Here is an 18,471-nt window from a genome sequence, read left to right as displayed (position 1 = left end):
AAGAAGTTTTTACTTTCCACAAAATGTAGATAAACAGAGCAATCCTGATATGCAATTACACACTTGTGAACCTGTACTTCCTTTTCCCTTTCCAACAAAAGTGGTTCTGCCATGGCCTGTGCCTGTCTTGTGAAATCCAGCTTGTAAACTCTGAAATCAGTGGGCTTGCAAAGTGTTCAGCCCACCTCTGACAGATGAGTAACATCTGAGGTCAGTGGGAATTGCTGGACATTTGGCACTTTGCATTCAGGCAGGTGTGTGGCCGTGCTGTGGATTTAACAGTCTCAGACACGGGAGGCTTCTCCTCTTCAAAAATCTTTGTCTCAGCCTAAAGCTTCTAAGAAGATCAAAAAGTTCAGCCACTCTTAACAGCTGAATGTGTGAGGTATCCGTTAATGGGACATGAAATTTACATTGCAGTTGAAACCCCATCGTTCATTAAAAATACAAATATCTTACTTAGGTTTTTGTTTGCTATTATCTTATTACAGAAATAATGACCTTGGTACAGATCATTTTCTGAGGATTAAGATTAATGTCTGCCTGTGCATCAGGCTGTCATCAACTCCCAGCCAGTCATTAATCTCCAGGAAATCCTGTGCCATATTTGCATCTGCTTAAGTGCTGGTCTGCCAATCCCTTAGTCACCGAGTAGTGATCTGGACTGTTCATAACGGCATTACCCATATGAATAAGGATGACATTAGCACACCTACTGTGTTGGTCAGGCCCCAGTCCAAAATGCAAGCAACTTGAATGTAAATCTTAGCAATCATTGATTATTTGTGGCTTTTTTTTTCCTTCTGAGTCCTGTACCTCCGACAACATTGTCCTTGTTTTGAGATGAACATTCCTGGGTTATGAAAGTGTAGGATTTGCAAAGATCCTTTACATTTTTTAGTAGAAGAGAGTTGTTGTTCTTCAGTCGGAGCCGGGAAAGGAAAATAATGGCAAGTATCTTGCCATGAATAATAAGCCTGCCTTCTCCCTGCAAGCTGCAGGCTGCTTTGAAGAGTAATTCCTTCAGGATTGTGGAGGGAGGTTTTCCTCTCTGCAGGCTCCTACAGGTACTCTGTTGTAAAGGGAAGATAAAAGTGGTGAAGTGAGGATTCAGAGCACCAGTGCAACTTGAGGCTACCTTGCTTTTCTTGCACAGTTTTAGCATGGTGCAGGAAGAATGAGATCTTTTCCTTATCATGCCACCCCTTTTCTGTCTGCTGATAAGCTGCCACAGGCCAACAAAACATCTTCCGAAAGGGAGGATTTAGCTAGGTGCTGACTCCCTGGCTCCCATGTGACAAGGATATAACTCATATACTAATGGCATCCTCTGCATGAAAATGAGTGTGATATAAATCTCTGCCATGGCTCAGTCTCCAGTCAGAAGTAGGTATCTTTGGCAATTCTCTCCTCTTCCCATCTTTAGTTCTGTTTCCAAAGTGGAAAAATACAGGATATACTTCTGCAGAAGTTTGTCTTACATGCTTTACTTTTTTTAAATATAAATATGGTGCACGTTACTGGTGAGAGAAGTAACCTTCTGTTACATAAAGCTGAGCTCACAATGCTGTCACCTCCTTCACTGAACACAGAAAAATACGGTACTGTCACTGTCTGCTCTGACAAAGAAAAAACAGGAACCTGCACTCACGCTTCCTAAGAAAATGTAAGAAATATGTGATCCTCAAAAGTTTTTGACATAGGAGTGAATTACTTATAAATATCCTGTTCTGCTCCTAGATACTGATCTTAACAATTTCACAGCTTTTCTGTTCACCTCAAACTTTTGCTTAATGTGCTCTTGCTGCTCGTGTTTGTTTCTGAGATGTCACAAAAAATGCCAGCTTACCCCAAAGACAACGGTTAGGTAACCTTTCCCTGCCTGGTCAGCCGGCAGGGTCCTAGCTTTGGTCTCATTTTGCAAAACCCTTATGCTCTTGTTCTTCCCTTGGCCTAGGTAAGCTGCACCATCATGTCTGTGCTCACTCCCATTGTGAGCTTTTTTCGACTGAAGCTGTTTATTTGTTACGTCCTTGGAGAATTAAGGCCAGGCACCTCAGCTTACACCAACTCATGGGTAATGCTCAGCTCCTGCATTGCTGAAGTAATCTGAGTGCTTCCACTTCACTCATTCCCAGGGTGTGGATGCTTCAGTGCACTTCCCAGGACCATGCCAGAGATGAAAGAAGTAATCCTTCAGTGGCTTATAAGCACAACAGAATTTTATCTAACATGAGGAAATATGCAAATCTAGACAAAACTAATAAAAATAATTATAAATGTTATTAGCTATCTCTGCTCTAGATCCTTTGCCATTCTTGAGTGTCCTTTAGTCATACCTGTGGCCTTGCAGTGGAACTCAGCATCCTTCTTCTTGCACACTTTTGAAGCCTAAATTATTTTCTGAGTGGGTTTGTTTAGCATACATTCAGGGACCACTTCATTCTTGTCATATTTTGAGGATGTTGGTCTTGCTTTTTCTAAAGACAATGGCTGCACTTCCATGAATGTAGGGTGAGCTTGCAGCTTTTATCCTATCCACAGAACATGTCTGTAATTACTGATGTATCAAAATTTTGGTGTGTTTTTGTTATACATAACTTGGGGTGCAGAGAAACCCTAACACGTTTCTCTCAGAGTGGGCAGTTCAATGGCAAAATGTAGCTCTTTGTGGTGATGCTCTCAGACTCTGCAGCAGTAAATGTCAGGTCTGCTTAACTACATATGGTCTCAAAATGCAGAGATAAGGCAGCACTCCTCACCAGTTTCACTGAGAGAATTTCTAGCTACTTCAGAATTGAAGAACAGATCTCTCTTTAAAATCAGTATTGCTCTTTGTAGGTAGCAAATTTTAAATAATGGAAGGTTTCTGTTGCCTTTAATTTTTTTTTTTTTTAAAACCTGAAATTTAATCCTTTTGTCTGTTTTGTGGTAGGCATCAGTTTTCACAACAATTTATTTCTGCATGTTGTGGTTTATTCTTTCAGTTAGTATCTACTCAAGCTGCTCACTACAGGCAAAATTCTTCTCTCATCTCCGTGATATTTTCCAGATGCCCTGTTTTTCAGACAGCATATTCTTCTTGGGATTCCCTACAGATTGTGCAAGGAAGACATGAGTATTTAAATATAAGCGTGATCCCAGAGCAGGGTACAGCTGTCCTGACTATGCATTTCCATGCTTAATGGCTTTAACTTCTTTTAAGTTTCTTCCTAACTCTGAATTTCCATGTTAAAAATACAAGCAACAGAAAACATGAATAATATATAAAACTGTACAGGTCAGGGAATAACAGTAGCTAGGAGGGACTTTCTATTGAAGCTGAAAGTGGAAGATTTCCTTTAGTACAGCTTACACTTGGCTGATGACTTCATCCTCCACAGGTTGGTTGGGTTTTATGACTGGAAAGTGAGAGGAACATGTGCTCCCCTTGCATTGCTCTCCTTGGACATGCTGAAAACCAGAACAGCTGGAATTTATTGCAGTTGGAGTTTTATGTGTCCAGTACCCACAGTGCCTGGCCAGACAGACACTCAGTGAAATCCTGACCCCATCAAAATCAGTGGTAGATCTCCCAATATCATCAGTTGGATGGGTTTTCACTTCTACATCTTGGAATTCCCATTTTCATGAATATTTGAAAATTCTTCAGAGAAAAATACCTCCTTCAAAGTCGAAATTGTGATTGATCCAGGCAAGGTCAATTCTATTATATGTCAGTTGTTGTTGGGTATTACTATGTTCTAGAGAATGTATGGCACCTGTCTTCGAGAGTTTGGTGGCAGATGGCACGAAGGTAACTTATGAGGGAAAGAAGATGGAAAAAGAAGGAAACCTTAGGAACAAGTAACTTCATGCTTTTCTTAAATTAAAAACAAAACGAAAAACACCTAAAAATATCAAAACCAGCGTCTGTCTGACAGAAAATAGTAGTTCAGATTACTTTCTTCTTTGTTGCATATATATGTTAATAACATGCCATTGATCACCTCCTTATAAATATTTGGTCTTTAACCCATATCAGTTAAAAACCTGTGAATACTCTGACAAATTCCCTTTGGTCACCACGGTCAGATTTGCTAGACAGTGTGAGCTATAAGAACAGTGGCTTTTCAATCTTCGTTTTAAATGCTGTGCTAAGAGCAAAGTAATAGGCAGGTCTTGCTTTTGGGTGTTGTGATTATCCTGAGCTGACAAGAACTCTCTTGAAATGATTGTATAAATTTTAAATTGTATTTCTATTTGTACTCCAATTTGATAAAATCGCAGTAAACTATAATAAAAGTAGTCAGCTTTAATGAGATTATTATCAAGACAAAACCACCTACGATAAAAACCAGAGTAAGAACACATGAGGAGAGAGAACGGGATTAGAAGGCTTGCAGTTTAAAGACAAGATGAAAGGTGACCACATGTTTTTAGAGCTCAGATGCACAAAGTATTACATAATTTAGTTGATCCCAATGTACTGCCTGCTGGTCAAGTATCCAAAACTTTTGATTTATATGATTTTTCTTTATTTGCTTAGGAGTGTTAATAAAGCAGCACTGGTAGCAGCATAATCCAAAAAGATGTAATTCTAAAATGCATGCAACTGTTATTATTTACAGTATTGCTCAGATCAAAAAGAGTTCTCTGTGTTTTCCGTTGCACCAGCTCAGTGGCAAAGACTTCATTTTGCAAGAACTGGCAGCTTGAAGGTCCACAAGTAAAAATGTAGGCTACAACATTTAATTATAACTTGCATAGTTTGGATTATATGGAGGTAGTAGTAGAAGTCTTTTGCTTCTTGAAACATTTGTTTTCTCTCCTCTGCATTTTGCAGTGATAATACATAACTCCCACAGCAGTCAGTCTATCCCAGATGGAGTATAAGTGCTCTCTAAGAAAGTTAAGAGGTTTATGGAGTTCATAAAAGATGGGAGTCAAACTGAGATAAGATTCACAGAAAGAAAAAGATTTCGAAAGAATTTGTCCTTTTTAAAATTCGTAATGCCTGATATTCTTCAGTTGGTGGGATTTTTTGTGTTTCGCCTCAAGTAGTCTACTCAAGTACAAAGGCATTCTCTTTTATTAAAGGTCTGCTAGAGGTTAGCACTCTCATTTTACACCTGTAATACTAACCTCCACTAGATATTTCACAAGTTTTTAGCACTGAGAGTTCTTTGTTCCTAATCTAGTAACACTGATGAAACCAAATCAAGCTTTGAGTCCAATTTAGGTTAAATAGCCACCACCAGAGCTTACCTAGCAAAACTTTTGAAGTGGCCTTCTTTTTTTTATTTTATTGATGAGCTTCTGATCATCTAGTTGAATTTCCCAAGACCATGACAGCTAGAAGAAATGACAGTGAAGATCAAGGAAAGACAACCTAGTTCTCCTTGCTGTTATAATACTGATTCCTCTAAATCTTCTGGCCTAACTCCTCAGCCTTCTTTTTAAAAAATGCAAATGAAAAAAAAAGGAGATTCTGTCAAGCATGAAGAAAACAATAAGTGCAAATCAGAGGTCGTATCAGAAAGACATGAAGGGGAAGAGTGGATTACCAAAGTAATGTCTCTGACTGTCAAGAACTTGCTGAGTTTCAGAATTACGTGTCCAACCTGTTGTACAAAAATTCTCTTCTGTCTCCAGTCTCAGTTAGGCTTCATGTTTACAATCTTTTTAGTATTTATTTGCCTGCTTTTACATTGCAGTTCTGAGCTGCGTGCTCAATTTTATTATAATATAGCATGCATTCTCAATTTTATTGTAAGTTTTGAGCCCTTACTCTCTCGTTTCATTTCTCCCTTATGTCTTACCTATTCATCCTTTTGGTAGGTTGAATTTATGGGTATGAACACTCAGGAAAAATATATGCTTTCCATATGCTTGTTCCAGAATGCGTCACAATTCCCTTGTAAGTCTAGCTTCCACTGATGCTGATAAAGGATTATGCCTTCATGACTGTGGAAGTCGAACACAGGGAAGGTCAAGTGAATGCAATGGTGGAATTACACTAAAAATTCAGGGATTGCCTTCAATATCTCTTTGTTCTGTTTTGAATGAAATATATGTCAACTTTGAAACTGCTTAATTACCTTGGAGAAGTGTGACATGAACTTTCATACAAATATGTTTTTTATGTGAGGTAAAAGTCCTATGCTTGTCGAAGAAACCTGTAAACATATTACTTTTGTTTGAGAATCTGAGTCACATTTTTCATGAAGTGGTACATACCTTTAGCAATGCAGGCTGCTATCTCTAGAATATGTATGTCTTACGAGCTTTTTGAGAAACTCTGAGCTGGGCTCATTTCTGGCATAACTAGGGACATTTGCATTCTGTATCTGAGATCTTCATAGCAGGAGAGCAAAGAGGAACAGTGGCTGTGCTTTTCTTCTGTGGCAGCCTGGGGCACTACACTAAAGAGGCAGAAAATGGGTGTTTTACCATAAACTGTACCTACAATACTTGGTGAGAGAACATTGAAAATTAACTGAGTGATTAGGTATATTATTTCATAGAATCATAGAATAGTTTGGGTTGGAAAGGACACTCAGAGGTCATCTAGTCCAACCCACACGCACAATGTGAGGGGACATCTTCAACTGTATCAGGTTGCTCAGAGTACCATCCAGCTGACCTTGAATGTTTCCAGGGATGGGGCATCTACCACCTCTCTGGGCAACCTGTTTCAGCCCCTCACCACCCTCGTCATAAAAAATTTCTTCCTTATATCTTGTCTAAACCTACCTTCTTTTAGTTTAAAACTATTAACCCTTGTCCTGTTACAACAGGCCCTGCTAAAAAATTCGTCCCCATCTTTCTTGTAGTCCTCCTTTAAGTATTGAAAGGCTGCAATAAGGTCTCCCCAGAGCCTTCTCTTCTCCAGGCTGAACAACCCCAACTCTCTCAGCCTGTCTTCATGGAAGTGTTCCAGCCCTCTGATCATTTTTGTGGCCCTCCTCTGGACCCACTCCAACAGGTCCATGTCATTCCTGTGCTGAGGACTCCAAAACTGGACGCAGTACTCCAGGTGGGGTCTCACCAGAGCAGAGTAGAGGGGATAAATTACCTCCTTTGCCCTGCTGGCCATGCATCTTTTGTGTAGCCAAGGATATGGTTAGCTTTCTGGGCTGCAAGCACACATTGCCAGCTCATGTCCAGCTTTTCATCCACAGTGCTGCTCTCAATCCCTTCATCCCCCAGCCTGTATTGATACTGGGGTTTGTCCAGACCCAGATGCAGGACCTTGCCCTTGGCCTTGTTGAACCTCATAAGGTTCCCATGGGCCCACTTCTCAGGCTGTCCAGGTCCCTTTGCATGGTGTCCTGTCCCTCAGGCATGTCCACTGCCCCACTCAGCTTGGTGCCATCTGCAAAATTCCTGAGGGTACACTTGATCCCACTTTCTATTTAATTGATGAAGATATTAAACAGTACTGGTCTCAGTATGGATACCTGAGAGACACCACTCGTCACTGATCTCCACTGGATGTTGAGCTGTTGACCACTACCCTCTGGATGCAACCATCCAATCGATTCCTCATCCACCAAATAGTCTGTCCATCACATCCATATGTCTCCAATTTAAAGAGAAGGACGTTGTGGGGAACTATGTCAGTGGCCTTACAGAAGCCCAGATAGATGGCATCCATAGCTCTTCTCTTGTTCGCTGATGTAGTCACCCCATCATAGAAAGCCACTAGGTCAGGCAAGACTTGCCCATGTTGAAGCCATGATGGCTGTCTTGAATTTGAAATTTCAAATAATTTAGTGCTGTTGACTAACAACATTGTTCTTTCTGTTTACTTTTATATGGTGTAGCACCTACAGACACAGTAGAGAACAACAGGTAATAAGGAAAATGTTGTAATCCTTCAGGAATGTCAGCCAGGATTACCAGGAACCCTCTGTTCTCTGGTATAAAAATACGCAGAAAGCAACAAATCAATTCAATGGCTGTCACTGTCGAGGATCAGCTGTTAAGCTGCATCTCTGCATTCTCTTTGTTTCATGCGACCAGCAGGGATGCAGGTACTGGCTGTCAGCCAGTCTGTCCCTCCCTGTGGGAACCACATGGCATGTTCGTGAAACTGGAATTATCAAATTTTAATATTGTTAGATTTTGGGGTATTTTTTCAAGTCGCCTTTATACCGTATTTCTGTTTCCATTCAGAATAACTTTAAAGCTGAGAACTTTCTTCGATACAATATTTTTTCAAAAAGTGCCTCAATTGAGGTTGAGTTTACTTGGAGTCTTATTGAACAGAATCATATTATATCAAGAAAATTAAAAAATAAATATCAAAGAGCAGATTTAGTCCAAATTTCACAGCAGAAGCTAGTGTGATGTATTGGAGGCAAATTGTATAGAGGCAGACGTTTTGTATTGCTGAGCAGAACTGACCCAACTAATCTTAAAATCCATAAAATAATCCAGTGAATACATGTAGCTGATGTTTTCTGCCACCATTGTTGTACCTTGCAATCAGTGAGCTGGTGATTGTATAAAATATTCTGCTCTGGTTATAGGACTATAGAGGCATTCAGGAACGTAATCTCACCAGCAAGATTAGTGTTTTCCTGGAAGTAATTTTGCTAACTGCAAGAATTAACCTAGTTTAATCCTTGGTGTGTTGAATTGCTGAAGCACCCAGAACATGATTATCATCAGCATCACGCGCCCGTATGCATGTCCTTGTTTCTTTTAAGTCTCTGTATAATCAGAGTGTCCTTTTTTCTTTCTTACTTGTCTTGTACCTCTCACTTCAGATGGGAAGCAAACAGGTCTAAGCTGGATTGTCAGTGTGTCAAGTGTCTTACCTTTCTGCTGCCACTTTTATTTCTTCTGAAGATACAGCATAATTAACCATTGTTGTTGGCTTCCTCTGGAAACAATTCTGCTTCATCCATTAAGTCAGAGACCTCATACCATTGTTCTGTCAATTCTTAAGTTTGTTGCTACGGTACAAACTTTTTCTTCTCAACTTTGTCCTTCTGCACCCCCATCGTCACTCTTTTTTCTACATGAGTTTGCGCAGCCCCTTGGGCAGTGTTGTCTCCTGCATGTACTTCCATTTCTATGATTACTCTTGAACAACTTTTGGCTTCCGTCTTCCATTCCTGTCCTCATCCTCCAGAGGATGCCTCACCCCAGGTTCCAGCAAAGCAGACCCCAGACACATCAAGGAAGAGATCAGTGAGAATAAATTTAATCAAAGTTGCTGGCCATAGAGTCAGCAGATATGAGCTCTAATTAAACAGCATATATGGTCCCAAATGCTGTATGCAGGGAAGTCTATACTGAAGTTATTGGGACCTCTTCCCAGGTAAGGAATTCAAATCTTTAGGACTAAAATCAAGATGGTAGGACAGCAGCTTCTTTTATGTGCAAGCAGCTACAAAGATTAAGTTGCAACACTAAGTACATTTTTACAAAACAGTATATGCATTCTATATAATTATAAAACAATATAATAAATTCTGTTTTTAAATGATGCCTTTCTTTGCTTTAAGAAATACAGTAATGTCATATTCTGTTGGGTGTAGTTATGTGCAAGTAAGACACTGCATTGTACAAGCAAGAGTATGTTGGTACTTGTGATTTGTTTTGATAAAGTATGTCTATGAAAAAAATCACTACAATCCATTCATAATTATTTAAAAAATAAACAGTGATAATATACTGTATTTTCTAGTTACATGGCATAAAGTGTTCTCTGTCTCTGCAAATGATGTAAGCAATGTTCATTTGGCAGATTCAGGTACCTGCAAATAGGGGTTTTTTTAAAGGATATTTCAAAGTATCAGTTTTACATATCATCTCAGTATTTTACAGTTAAAAACTAATAGCCATACCTCTATTGAAATCCACCTATGTGGAAAAATATTGAAAGATGATGAGGTATATTAGCTAAAACCAAAATAATTGGGCAGCATTTATACTTTTAATTGCTTAAGCTGTTTCATAAACATGAAGAGAGAATATTTTCAAAGAAAACAGCACTACCAAACTGTTAAGTACCCATTTTTTAATGATTACACTCTGTCAAAGGTTGGATGCTCAGAAGCTCAGTTGTAAAAATTTATATAAAAATAATGAGTGAAATCATCCACAAATACCTCAGACAAATCATTTACAAATTCCTTCTTGTGCGTAATTTTAATCTGTCCTGTTTTGCAGAGCTACATTAATTATTGTGGTTTTATATATATGTATATTTACATATATGCCAAACTTTAAGAAAAAAGTGCTTTAAGAAATTAAGTGTAAAGCAACAGCTGGAGAAAAAAATTATTTCGTGCAAGATTGTGTCACATAGAAAAATAAAGTAGCCCTAAAGATCTAGATCTCTACATTCTGTTCTTTTCTCTGCCCTGCTAGAATATAGTAATGCAATATATTCAGATCTATTTAAATGATTTAACTAAGTTAGGCATCATACAACCTGATGAATTGCGTAAATACTTTTCTTCTGACTTCACAAGTGACAAGAGAGTGGTTAAATTAAGTAACCCCTCTAAAGCAAGTCAACGTCAGCACAGGTATCAAAACAATGTTTGTGCGACAGCGGTATGAACAGTTCTTTGGATTATGTGTTTTGAGGGTTATTTTGTTTAAGCTGGATGCCAAGTATATGAATGTCTGACCTGGGGAATGTTAAAAGAGCTTAGTTTCCAAAGGTGCTGCTGATTAGGTACTGTCACAGTTTATGATGTTTTCCCAAATGTAGAGGCACCAAATTGTCAATCACCTTGAAAAAGCTGAATTTTAGATTTCAGTGCTTCACCTACATCTTACTTTACCAAGTTGCTTACCTAAAGCCAGTGACTTGTGAAATTTCTAGGGGGGAAGGCACTGCCATTTCTGTAGTCCGTGGCTCACTGTCCTGCAGAAATTTTGCATAGCCACTATTCGAGTTTATGAAGCACATGCAAAAACGTGTACATTTCTTGAATGTCTGCTGCTTCCTTATCTTTGTGTCTTTTACTGTGATGTTGTAGAGCTTGGATCATATGGAAACCTAAAATATTATGACACAATGACTGAAGAAGGTAAGAAATATTTTAGAATTGTTTGTATCAGCTTTTTTTGAAGCCTCTTAAGCGCCTTTTATGTGTTTACTTTTTCCTTCATTTTTTTTAGTCCTATTTTCAGTTTCTCCATTTTTTAATAACTCCTTCTTGCATGTCTTCATTGATGGCGCAATCAGTTATGGCTCTTTTTTGAGGTTTTTGTTTTCAGCGTTTCAGTTTTGCTATTTCAGATAAGGAAATACAATGGAATGCTTTTGTTAAAGAACATACTTGCAAAACAACACTCAGAGATTATACAGCACAGTATAACATAGATTGCAGATGCTTATTTTATGCCATGTTTTACAATGCATTCAAGAAGATGAATTAATTTATGGATGTTGAAATCATTCAGTTTGAGAACAATTATTAAGTGACTTCCGTTTATTGTACTATTTAAATATAATGAATAAACTTTAAGAACTAGGCATGACTATTCCTGGAGTATTAATTGTATGCTTAATTGCAATGCAAGACTTACGCAATTTAAAATCCTGATTCTAGCAATACAAGAAGGAAGCAATTAGGGGCTGAATCAGGGCTCAATGAAATCTTGGGAAATTTTTCTGCTGATGCAAAAGTGTTGCAGTTCATTATACTAATTCAGGAAAGCAGTTAACTGTATAATAATTTTCTAGCACAAGCTTTTGGTCCTAGTGTGGTCAGAATTTCTGTAACTTGGAAGTTTCATTGAACTGAGAACTGATTGTCTGTGGGATCAAGGCCTCTTGTCCAGCTCTCTGAATATAGTGCCAGACAGATTGTCTTTGAATGTTAAGTGTAATAATCATTGGCGTGTTTGAGGATGGGAATATTGAGGCCATTAGAAAAGTTAGCTGCCTATTCTTACTTTATTTTCAATGTTGGGAATATAAGGCAAATACTTTAATTCTCTGTTTGTTTGGTTTTTTTGTTTTAAAAAACACAGTTACTTTCTAGTTTAGGTTAATCTTGAAGTAAAAAAGGTTTTAAGAAAACCTTAATTTTATGACTTACTCATGATCATCTCTCCAGCGGGGGAATAAAAAGGTGATAACATTGTTTCCCATTTTCTGTATCTGTTGTTGGTACTCAAATATAACTGTGCTATTCTGGAGCTGGCTGTAGGAGGTGATTCCTTCCAGCTTGTGCCTGATGTTGGAAGATGCTGTTTTCTTCTGTAGCAGGCATGAGCTCATAGGGCAGCCTTCTGCACCACTCTCTGTTGCCCATATTCACCATCTGATTCATAGGGGTGGCACTGATATAAGAAATGATATCTGAGAGGAGATTTTACCAGGCAAACAGTGGTGTCTATGTTATTTAAATACATCTGTCAAGCACCTGAAATGAGTTATTAACCCAGGACATTCAGGTACAGTTATCAAAGCTAAAGCTTTTGCGGTGTGGCTCATCACAGTCTTCATTACAATCAAGACGCAAAGGTAATTTCTCATTGTAGTCTCAGAGTTGCGTGTGTGAAGGTTTTTATTTTTTATGCTGAAGTATTCACTACATTGGTAGCCTTCTGATATTTATAAATACTCTATTGACGGTTAAATGTAACTTGTGGTAGGAAAGCACCCATGCCAGTATGATACATAGAATATGTGTATATATTAATACTGTGCCTGTGCTGAAGTAATGCGGTTAATGTTCAGTGTCATTCCAGAAAGCACTCCTCATGAATAAATAATCGAGAACCATACTGTAGCAGTAGCAAAAATCTTGCAGTAGCAAAAATAAGAAGGGAAGCTCTTTGTCCTTAAGGAGCATTAACACTGACAAGAGTCTATGATACAGCTTACCTTCTGAAATACAACGGTCATCATCATCAAACTTACTTTTTGGATTTTCAAAAGTACAATCTCTATCACTGTGCATCACACTTATTTGCATTATCCATTTTCCTCTTTCCTCTTTTTTGACTGAGCTTTTTATACATTTTGTACAGAAAGTTAGTCACAGGAACGTGTAAACCCAGTTACAAATCCATGGAATTTTTTCTAATATACATCCTTATCTCCAGGTCCTCAAACCTGTGGACAGAGATAGCAAATCTTTCAGTCCTCCACTGGAGAAGCACAAGCGCATCTGTTCTTGCTGCTACATCAGAACAATAAGAAACGGAAAGCAATGGTTAGGTTCAATACACAAACGGATATAGCCTCATGGCCAGAGAGCCATTGTGCTCCAGGTCTTAGAAACTGATCTCTATTGTTTGTTTGCTCCTATTTGATCTAAAAGTGACTTTAAACTAACTGCAGCTTGATCAGGCCCAACTAGGGGAGAAAATATACCCTACCAGATGGGAAGAGACCTTCACAGTAATCTTGTGCTGTCAAGTAACCTCCACCAACAGCCTACAACATGACAAAACTGCATATATTTTTATTTGATACTTCCGTGGGAATTTAAAGTTAAAGGAGAAAGTACGTGAAGTGGATTTCTGGAATTTTTTAGTTGTGACCCACTAGCTGATTTCCACAAATGGCCATGAGCAGGACTGGTAGGCATAGTTCAGACTGCTCAACAGTCACAGATTTGGTATCTTCTTGGAAGCTTGGCTGTAGCTGTATAGATGTAGTAGTTTGCATTTATCACAGACTGAAAACTAGACAAACGGCGGAGTCTTGAATTTTTTTAAATGAGCGAATTCCTGAAGATAAACTCTATTCCTATCAAATCAAAGGCTTTTCTGACCCAGGGGATCTGTACTCTGCAGTTTAGATTTAGTTTAAGGACTGTTTTTTTAATATATCCTTGATCAGGATAATCTCTGCCAACTGATGCCAGCTGAAGTCTTTAACTCATGGAGTTAGATCAAGGCATATCTGTGTTATACAATACCAATTTGTTTGCATATATCCAAATAAAATCAAATCAGTTTTAAGCTACCTTCTTTGCTAATCACCTGGTCTTGATCTCCTGTTCCTGTATCCCATCCTTTGTAAACTAAAATGAGCTGCAAAATCTGCCTGAGTTCAGTGAATCTAGATTAAGAATTTTCTAAAACAAACTATCCTATTTTGGGTCCTTGAAATCAAGCATTTTCATTCACCTAAACTCTGTTGGTACCAGATGGCATGAAAATTACTCTTAGGTAGTCAAATCCATAGTACATAGAACTGTTAAAAGAGGAAACATAAGCTCCTACCTTCTCCTAGAAATAAGATCAGCATCATAAAATTCCTATGGATTATTTTAGTAATGCCGCCTAAAGGTGAGAAAAAAAAGCATGAGAGGACATCTGTGCCTAAGATGAAAACTCTGGGCTTTCTGTAAATTTGGATGACAGGAATATCCTGAGCTGATCCTTTTTCCTGGTGGCTCTGTGCTTCCCCTTCATGGAACAAGTTTTGGTTTGGTTTGGAGGAGGAAAATCTCAGGGAAGGGGAGGGAGGTTCTGCTGTCTTTTTACATCTCACTGCCTTCAGGCAGACTAGTACTACTGCTTTCCTCAGTTTCATGCATTTGATAATTGGTATTAATGTCTTTTCGTAGTTTACTCACACCAGTTGTAACTGAGTGTAACCAACTGGAAAGTAATGATGTAAAACAATGTAAACTGAACCATGCATGTACTGAGAAATAAAAAGAAAACAAAATACAGTTTCTGTTTTAAATGTTGAGGTTAATTTCCATGATAGTGACTCATAACTCTGAAGCAGTCTCTTGAATGAAGTAATGTAAGTTACAATGTTAAAAGTCAACATAAAGCCCCTTCTAAAGATGGAAGGAGGCTTTTGGAAATGTAAAAAAAAATTGAAGATAACCTCAGTTAAGCTAATCTAAACCAGTGTGAATCTCATGGCTTTTCAGTTCAGTAATGGCACAAGTTTCTCTATTAAAAGAAACCTGAACAATGTAAAACAGTCTTAAACAAAATACTGTTATAGAATTCTGTATGACTTCAATTAAACTTTTAAAATGGAACCTTAAATTAAAAAGTCCTGCACCATCCTGGAGTAGGTGGAGACATGGATGGTTCCACAGATAATTCTCAGAAAATGTCTCAGTTACATCATATGCATCACTTGCAAAAAGTGCGATCAAGTATTTGGGATATCACAAACCAAATTCTGAAACGTGAAGCATGAGTTGGAGTCTGAAACCTAAAGCGATCCCTTAGCAAACTGACGTACCTGTTGTATGAAAATTATGCAGGCATCTTTTTGTATCTAGACATGCTTCTGGATGAGCACTTTTTAAATGCCTCTAGTGTTTCAAAAGTTAGGAACAGACTTGATTCAGTCTTTCAGCTTAAAATATTTAGAAATATGTTTTGCATTTTTTACTTTGTTTTTTCTTTCTCTAATCTGATATCCCAAGCAGTTCCCTTTCTCTCTTGCTTTTCTTTTTCTTTAACTCTGTTTCTTCTTCCCCATCTAACTAAAACCTCTGCCACTGACCCTGTGCATTGAAATAATGAGATGGCTTGCTATTTATGACTGTTTTCTAGGATTAGATACTCTTCTGCAGGCAATCTTATTCTAGGTGCCATGTACCAAAAAAGATAACCTTTGCCATTGTGAATGGCTAATTATTTTTTTGGAGCATAATGTGTTTGTGAAAAGATAGGGATTGCTGAAAGGTCAGTACAGTTTATTAAATCTTTGTGATATTTTTATTACTTTCCATATGATTTGCTGTTGACAAATTCCTCTTCCCAGCAAATGATAGCTGCTACTCCCTGTGGACTGTGCATATGCTTCTTCACATACAAAAGTGTTGGTACAGGGGTTTGAATCTTCCATTTGTGAGAAGGGAAGAGAGGATTTCTTTATTGACTGATGATTTATTCTTGTGTGTCTTTTATTTTAGCTTAGAAACGGTGACTGTATCCAACTGAGTTCATTCATGACATCTCATTCTTACTTTCCACTGTTAATCAACTGTGTGATTCCATTGATATATCTTTTAGTCTTAAAGCCTGCGCTGTTTTTGCTACAGGGACACCAACAAGTTTTCAATGTTTGTTTTTGTTGTTGTTGTTTTTTGGTTTTTTTTTTAACTGGAGATGAAGTATTGAAACAGTTATGGGCCCTGTATAGTAAAAGTGTTCTTAATTAGAAGTGTACTGTGCTATAGCCACCAGTTATAATTTTTAAAAAGATTTAAGAAAACCTAAAGAGCAATAACAATGCAGATAACAATAAAGAAAGGCAGATATGTCGTCTTTCTACATGACACGAGCTGTCCAAAGAGTCCTTACACAGAAAGATCAACCAATGTAGGGAAAGGACTAAATGAATTTGACTTAATATTTGCCATCTTTGACATTACCTAGTTTGAAAGTGTCATTTGGACTTAGTGGTCAATAAAGAGTGACAGGACCTGGGACCTATCTTAAGACAGGATGAGTTGCCCTGGAGACAGTCTAGATAATGAACTGCATGGTTGACATCATAGGAAGCAAAAAACACAGGGCACGAGAAAAAAATTTACCTTTGAGAAGCTGATACAAGAACTGTGTATTCAGGACATTTCTTCTTCCCCTTCTGAAGTATCTGCAGAAGTCACAGGCACATAGCTGAGTGCAAAGTGACAAAGGTGACCACAGCCACCATGATTCAATAAATGGATTCATCTGAAATTCTGTTTTACTGTACTACTAATTGAGATCTGAAACTGTGTTTATTTATAATAGCTTTATTTATGTGTTCATCTTCTCTTTAGGCTGAAATCTTACACTAGCGCTCTTATAGGTGGAACTTTACTGACTGCTTCTGAAGAAAAATAATAGCTTTTGTTTTCAGTTTCTTGTTCAACTTGTTGCTAAGCTCTCAGAATAGAAAAATTACATTTTTGTTTCCACTAAAAAATAAAAAGTATGTATGAGAATGTCAGGTAGCGTTTACTAATATGTTTGCTGTTTGAGGATGGATGGAAATGGATTATCGGCAATGATTCATGGAGCCTAAGCTATGGCAAATACACTTTGTGTCTCAAAATGTCTGCATTTTAATAATGAAAATGCTTTCTTTTAGGAAAGTTCAAGGAAAGGGCCTCAATTCTGCATAAGATTGCCAAAAAGAAGTGCCAGGTGGAAGACAGTGAAAGGCAGAATGGAGCTGCTAATCATGGTGAGTGCAGCAGCTCAGATTTATCACCTGTTCCTGAGGGTCTTTTTAGCTGTTTAATTTTGCTTGAAAATGCTTAGAGATTAATTTCTCCTTCCACTTAATTTTACTGCTATCTCAGTAAAAATATTTTTGCTCCCTATACAAAAAAGTATGAAACTTACGGACAGGACAGGAGTTAAGTGCAAGCAGAAAGTCAGTTAAGGCATCTAGAAAGCCTCCCAACAGGGTTGAAAAGAAAAAAATGTGATGCTGATTTTTTGTATGTGTTGAAATGCCAGAAATAGAAAGACAGAATTTACTCACAGTTTATATGTGGAAATTAAATGAATTTATTGAGCTGCTGTAGGACAATGTGTCTTTTATGTGGTATCACCCTTGTCACAAAGAGAAACAACTGTCATATATAAGATTTGATTTGTCTATCTGCTACTCACTGGGAGTCATTTAGGCCCATCTGTGCTAATTGTGCAAAATTAGCTTACTATTCTTTTCCATTAAGGGTAAGAATTTGTGTTTCAGTTCAAAAGTTCCTATACTAAAATAAAATCTGTACAATGTCCTGTTTTCTCTACTTTACCTTGGCATGTTCTGTGCATTAGAAAACCAGATGCAAATATGGCTGATAAAAGCTGAATCATTTTATTAGCTGACACTTTTTCTGACCTTGTGCTATGTTTAGATTCTGTTTGCTTCCAGAATCAAGCAGTTGGATGGGACAGTGTTAATAAAGCATAATGCTGGCTGTAAAGTTAAGAGACAACACACAGGCACTGAAATAATTACAGATAGTCTGGCACCTCTGCTGTGGCTGTGATCTCGGATTTTTAATTTAAAAGAATCTCAGGATAGTGGTAATGTAACTAGACAGCTGTATTTCCGTCTGTGCACAAGAGCATACCATAAGACATGTTGAACTTGACTTAGACATTTCATGTTACTATTCCCCTTAACTTTATATTGTCCAAGGGAAGTTTATCCATTTACATTTTTATCTAGTACATACTTAAAGTGGTAATTACTGTTTAGATAATTCCAAGGTAGTCAAAGTAGGAATAAATTTGAGTAAATTTGGCATCAGAAATCAAAGGCCCAGTTTCATCCCTTTTAATTTCTGTAAAAGTTCAGCATAAGGACTACAGGATACTGTTTTAAAAATCATCCTCTATCATTGGATCTTATTAGACCACCCATCTACTCTTTTCCCACATTTTTTTGCATGAGAAAGAGCATGGTTACAGCTTAAAAGTTACTTTACTAATTGCAGGGGTTACTCTGTTATGAAAGTTGTATCTTGTTGAATATATCCCCTCACCTGTAAATGCAACAAACTGCAATGTTTAATGTCT

General features: G+C 37.8%; 1 protein-coding gene across 4 annotated transcripts in view; it reads left to right on the top strand.

The window, feature by feature from the left end:
* Positions 1–18,471, top strand: part of SLC24A2 (solute carrier family 24 member 2) — a 118,935-nt gene that overhangs the window by 66,661 nt on the left and 33,803 nt on the right. For 2 of the 4 annotated variants that reach the window (XM_080372891.1, XM_080372890.1), the window contains 2 exons: positions 10,989–11,039; positions 17,030–17,125. In XM_080372891.1, the coding sequence (XP_080229017.1) occupies positions 10,989–11,039; positions 17,030–17,125 (147 nt within the window). The remainder of the gene's footprint in view (positions 1–10,988; positions 11,040–17,029; positions 17,126–18,471) is intronic. The other 2 variants (XM_080372893.1, XM_080372892.1) reach the window with 1 other exon arrangement.

Source organism: Falco punctatus, assembly GCF_963210335.1.
Source record: "Falco punctatus genome assembly, chromosome: Z".
Classification (NCBI taxonomy): domain Eukaryota; kingdom Metazoa; phylum Chordata; class Aves; order Falconiformes; family Falconidae; genus Falco; species Falco punctatus.
Note: the sequence above shows the minus strand (reverse complement) of the source record. Positions and strands in the feature narration are given on the sequence as shown.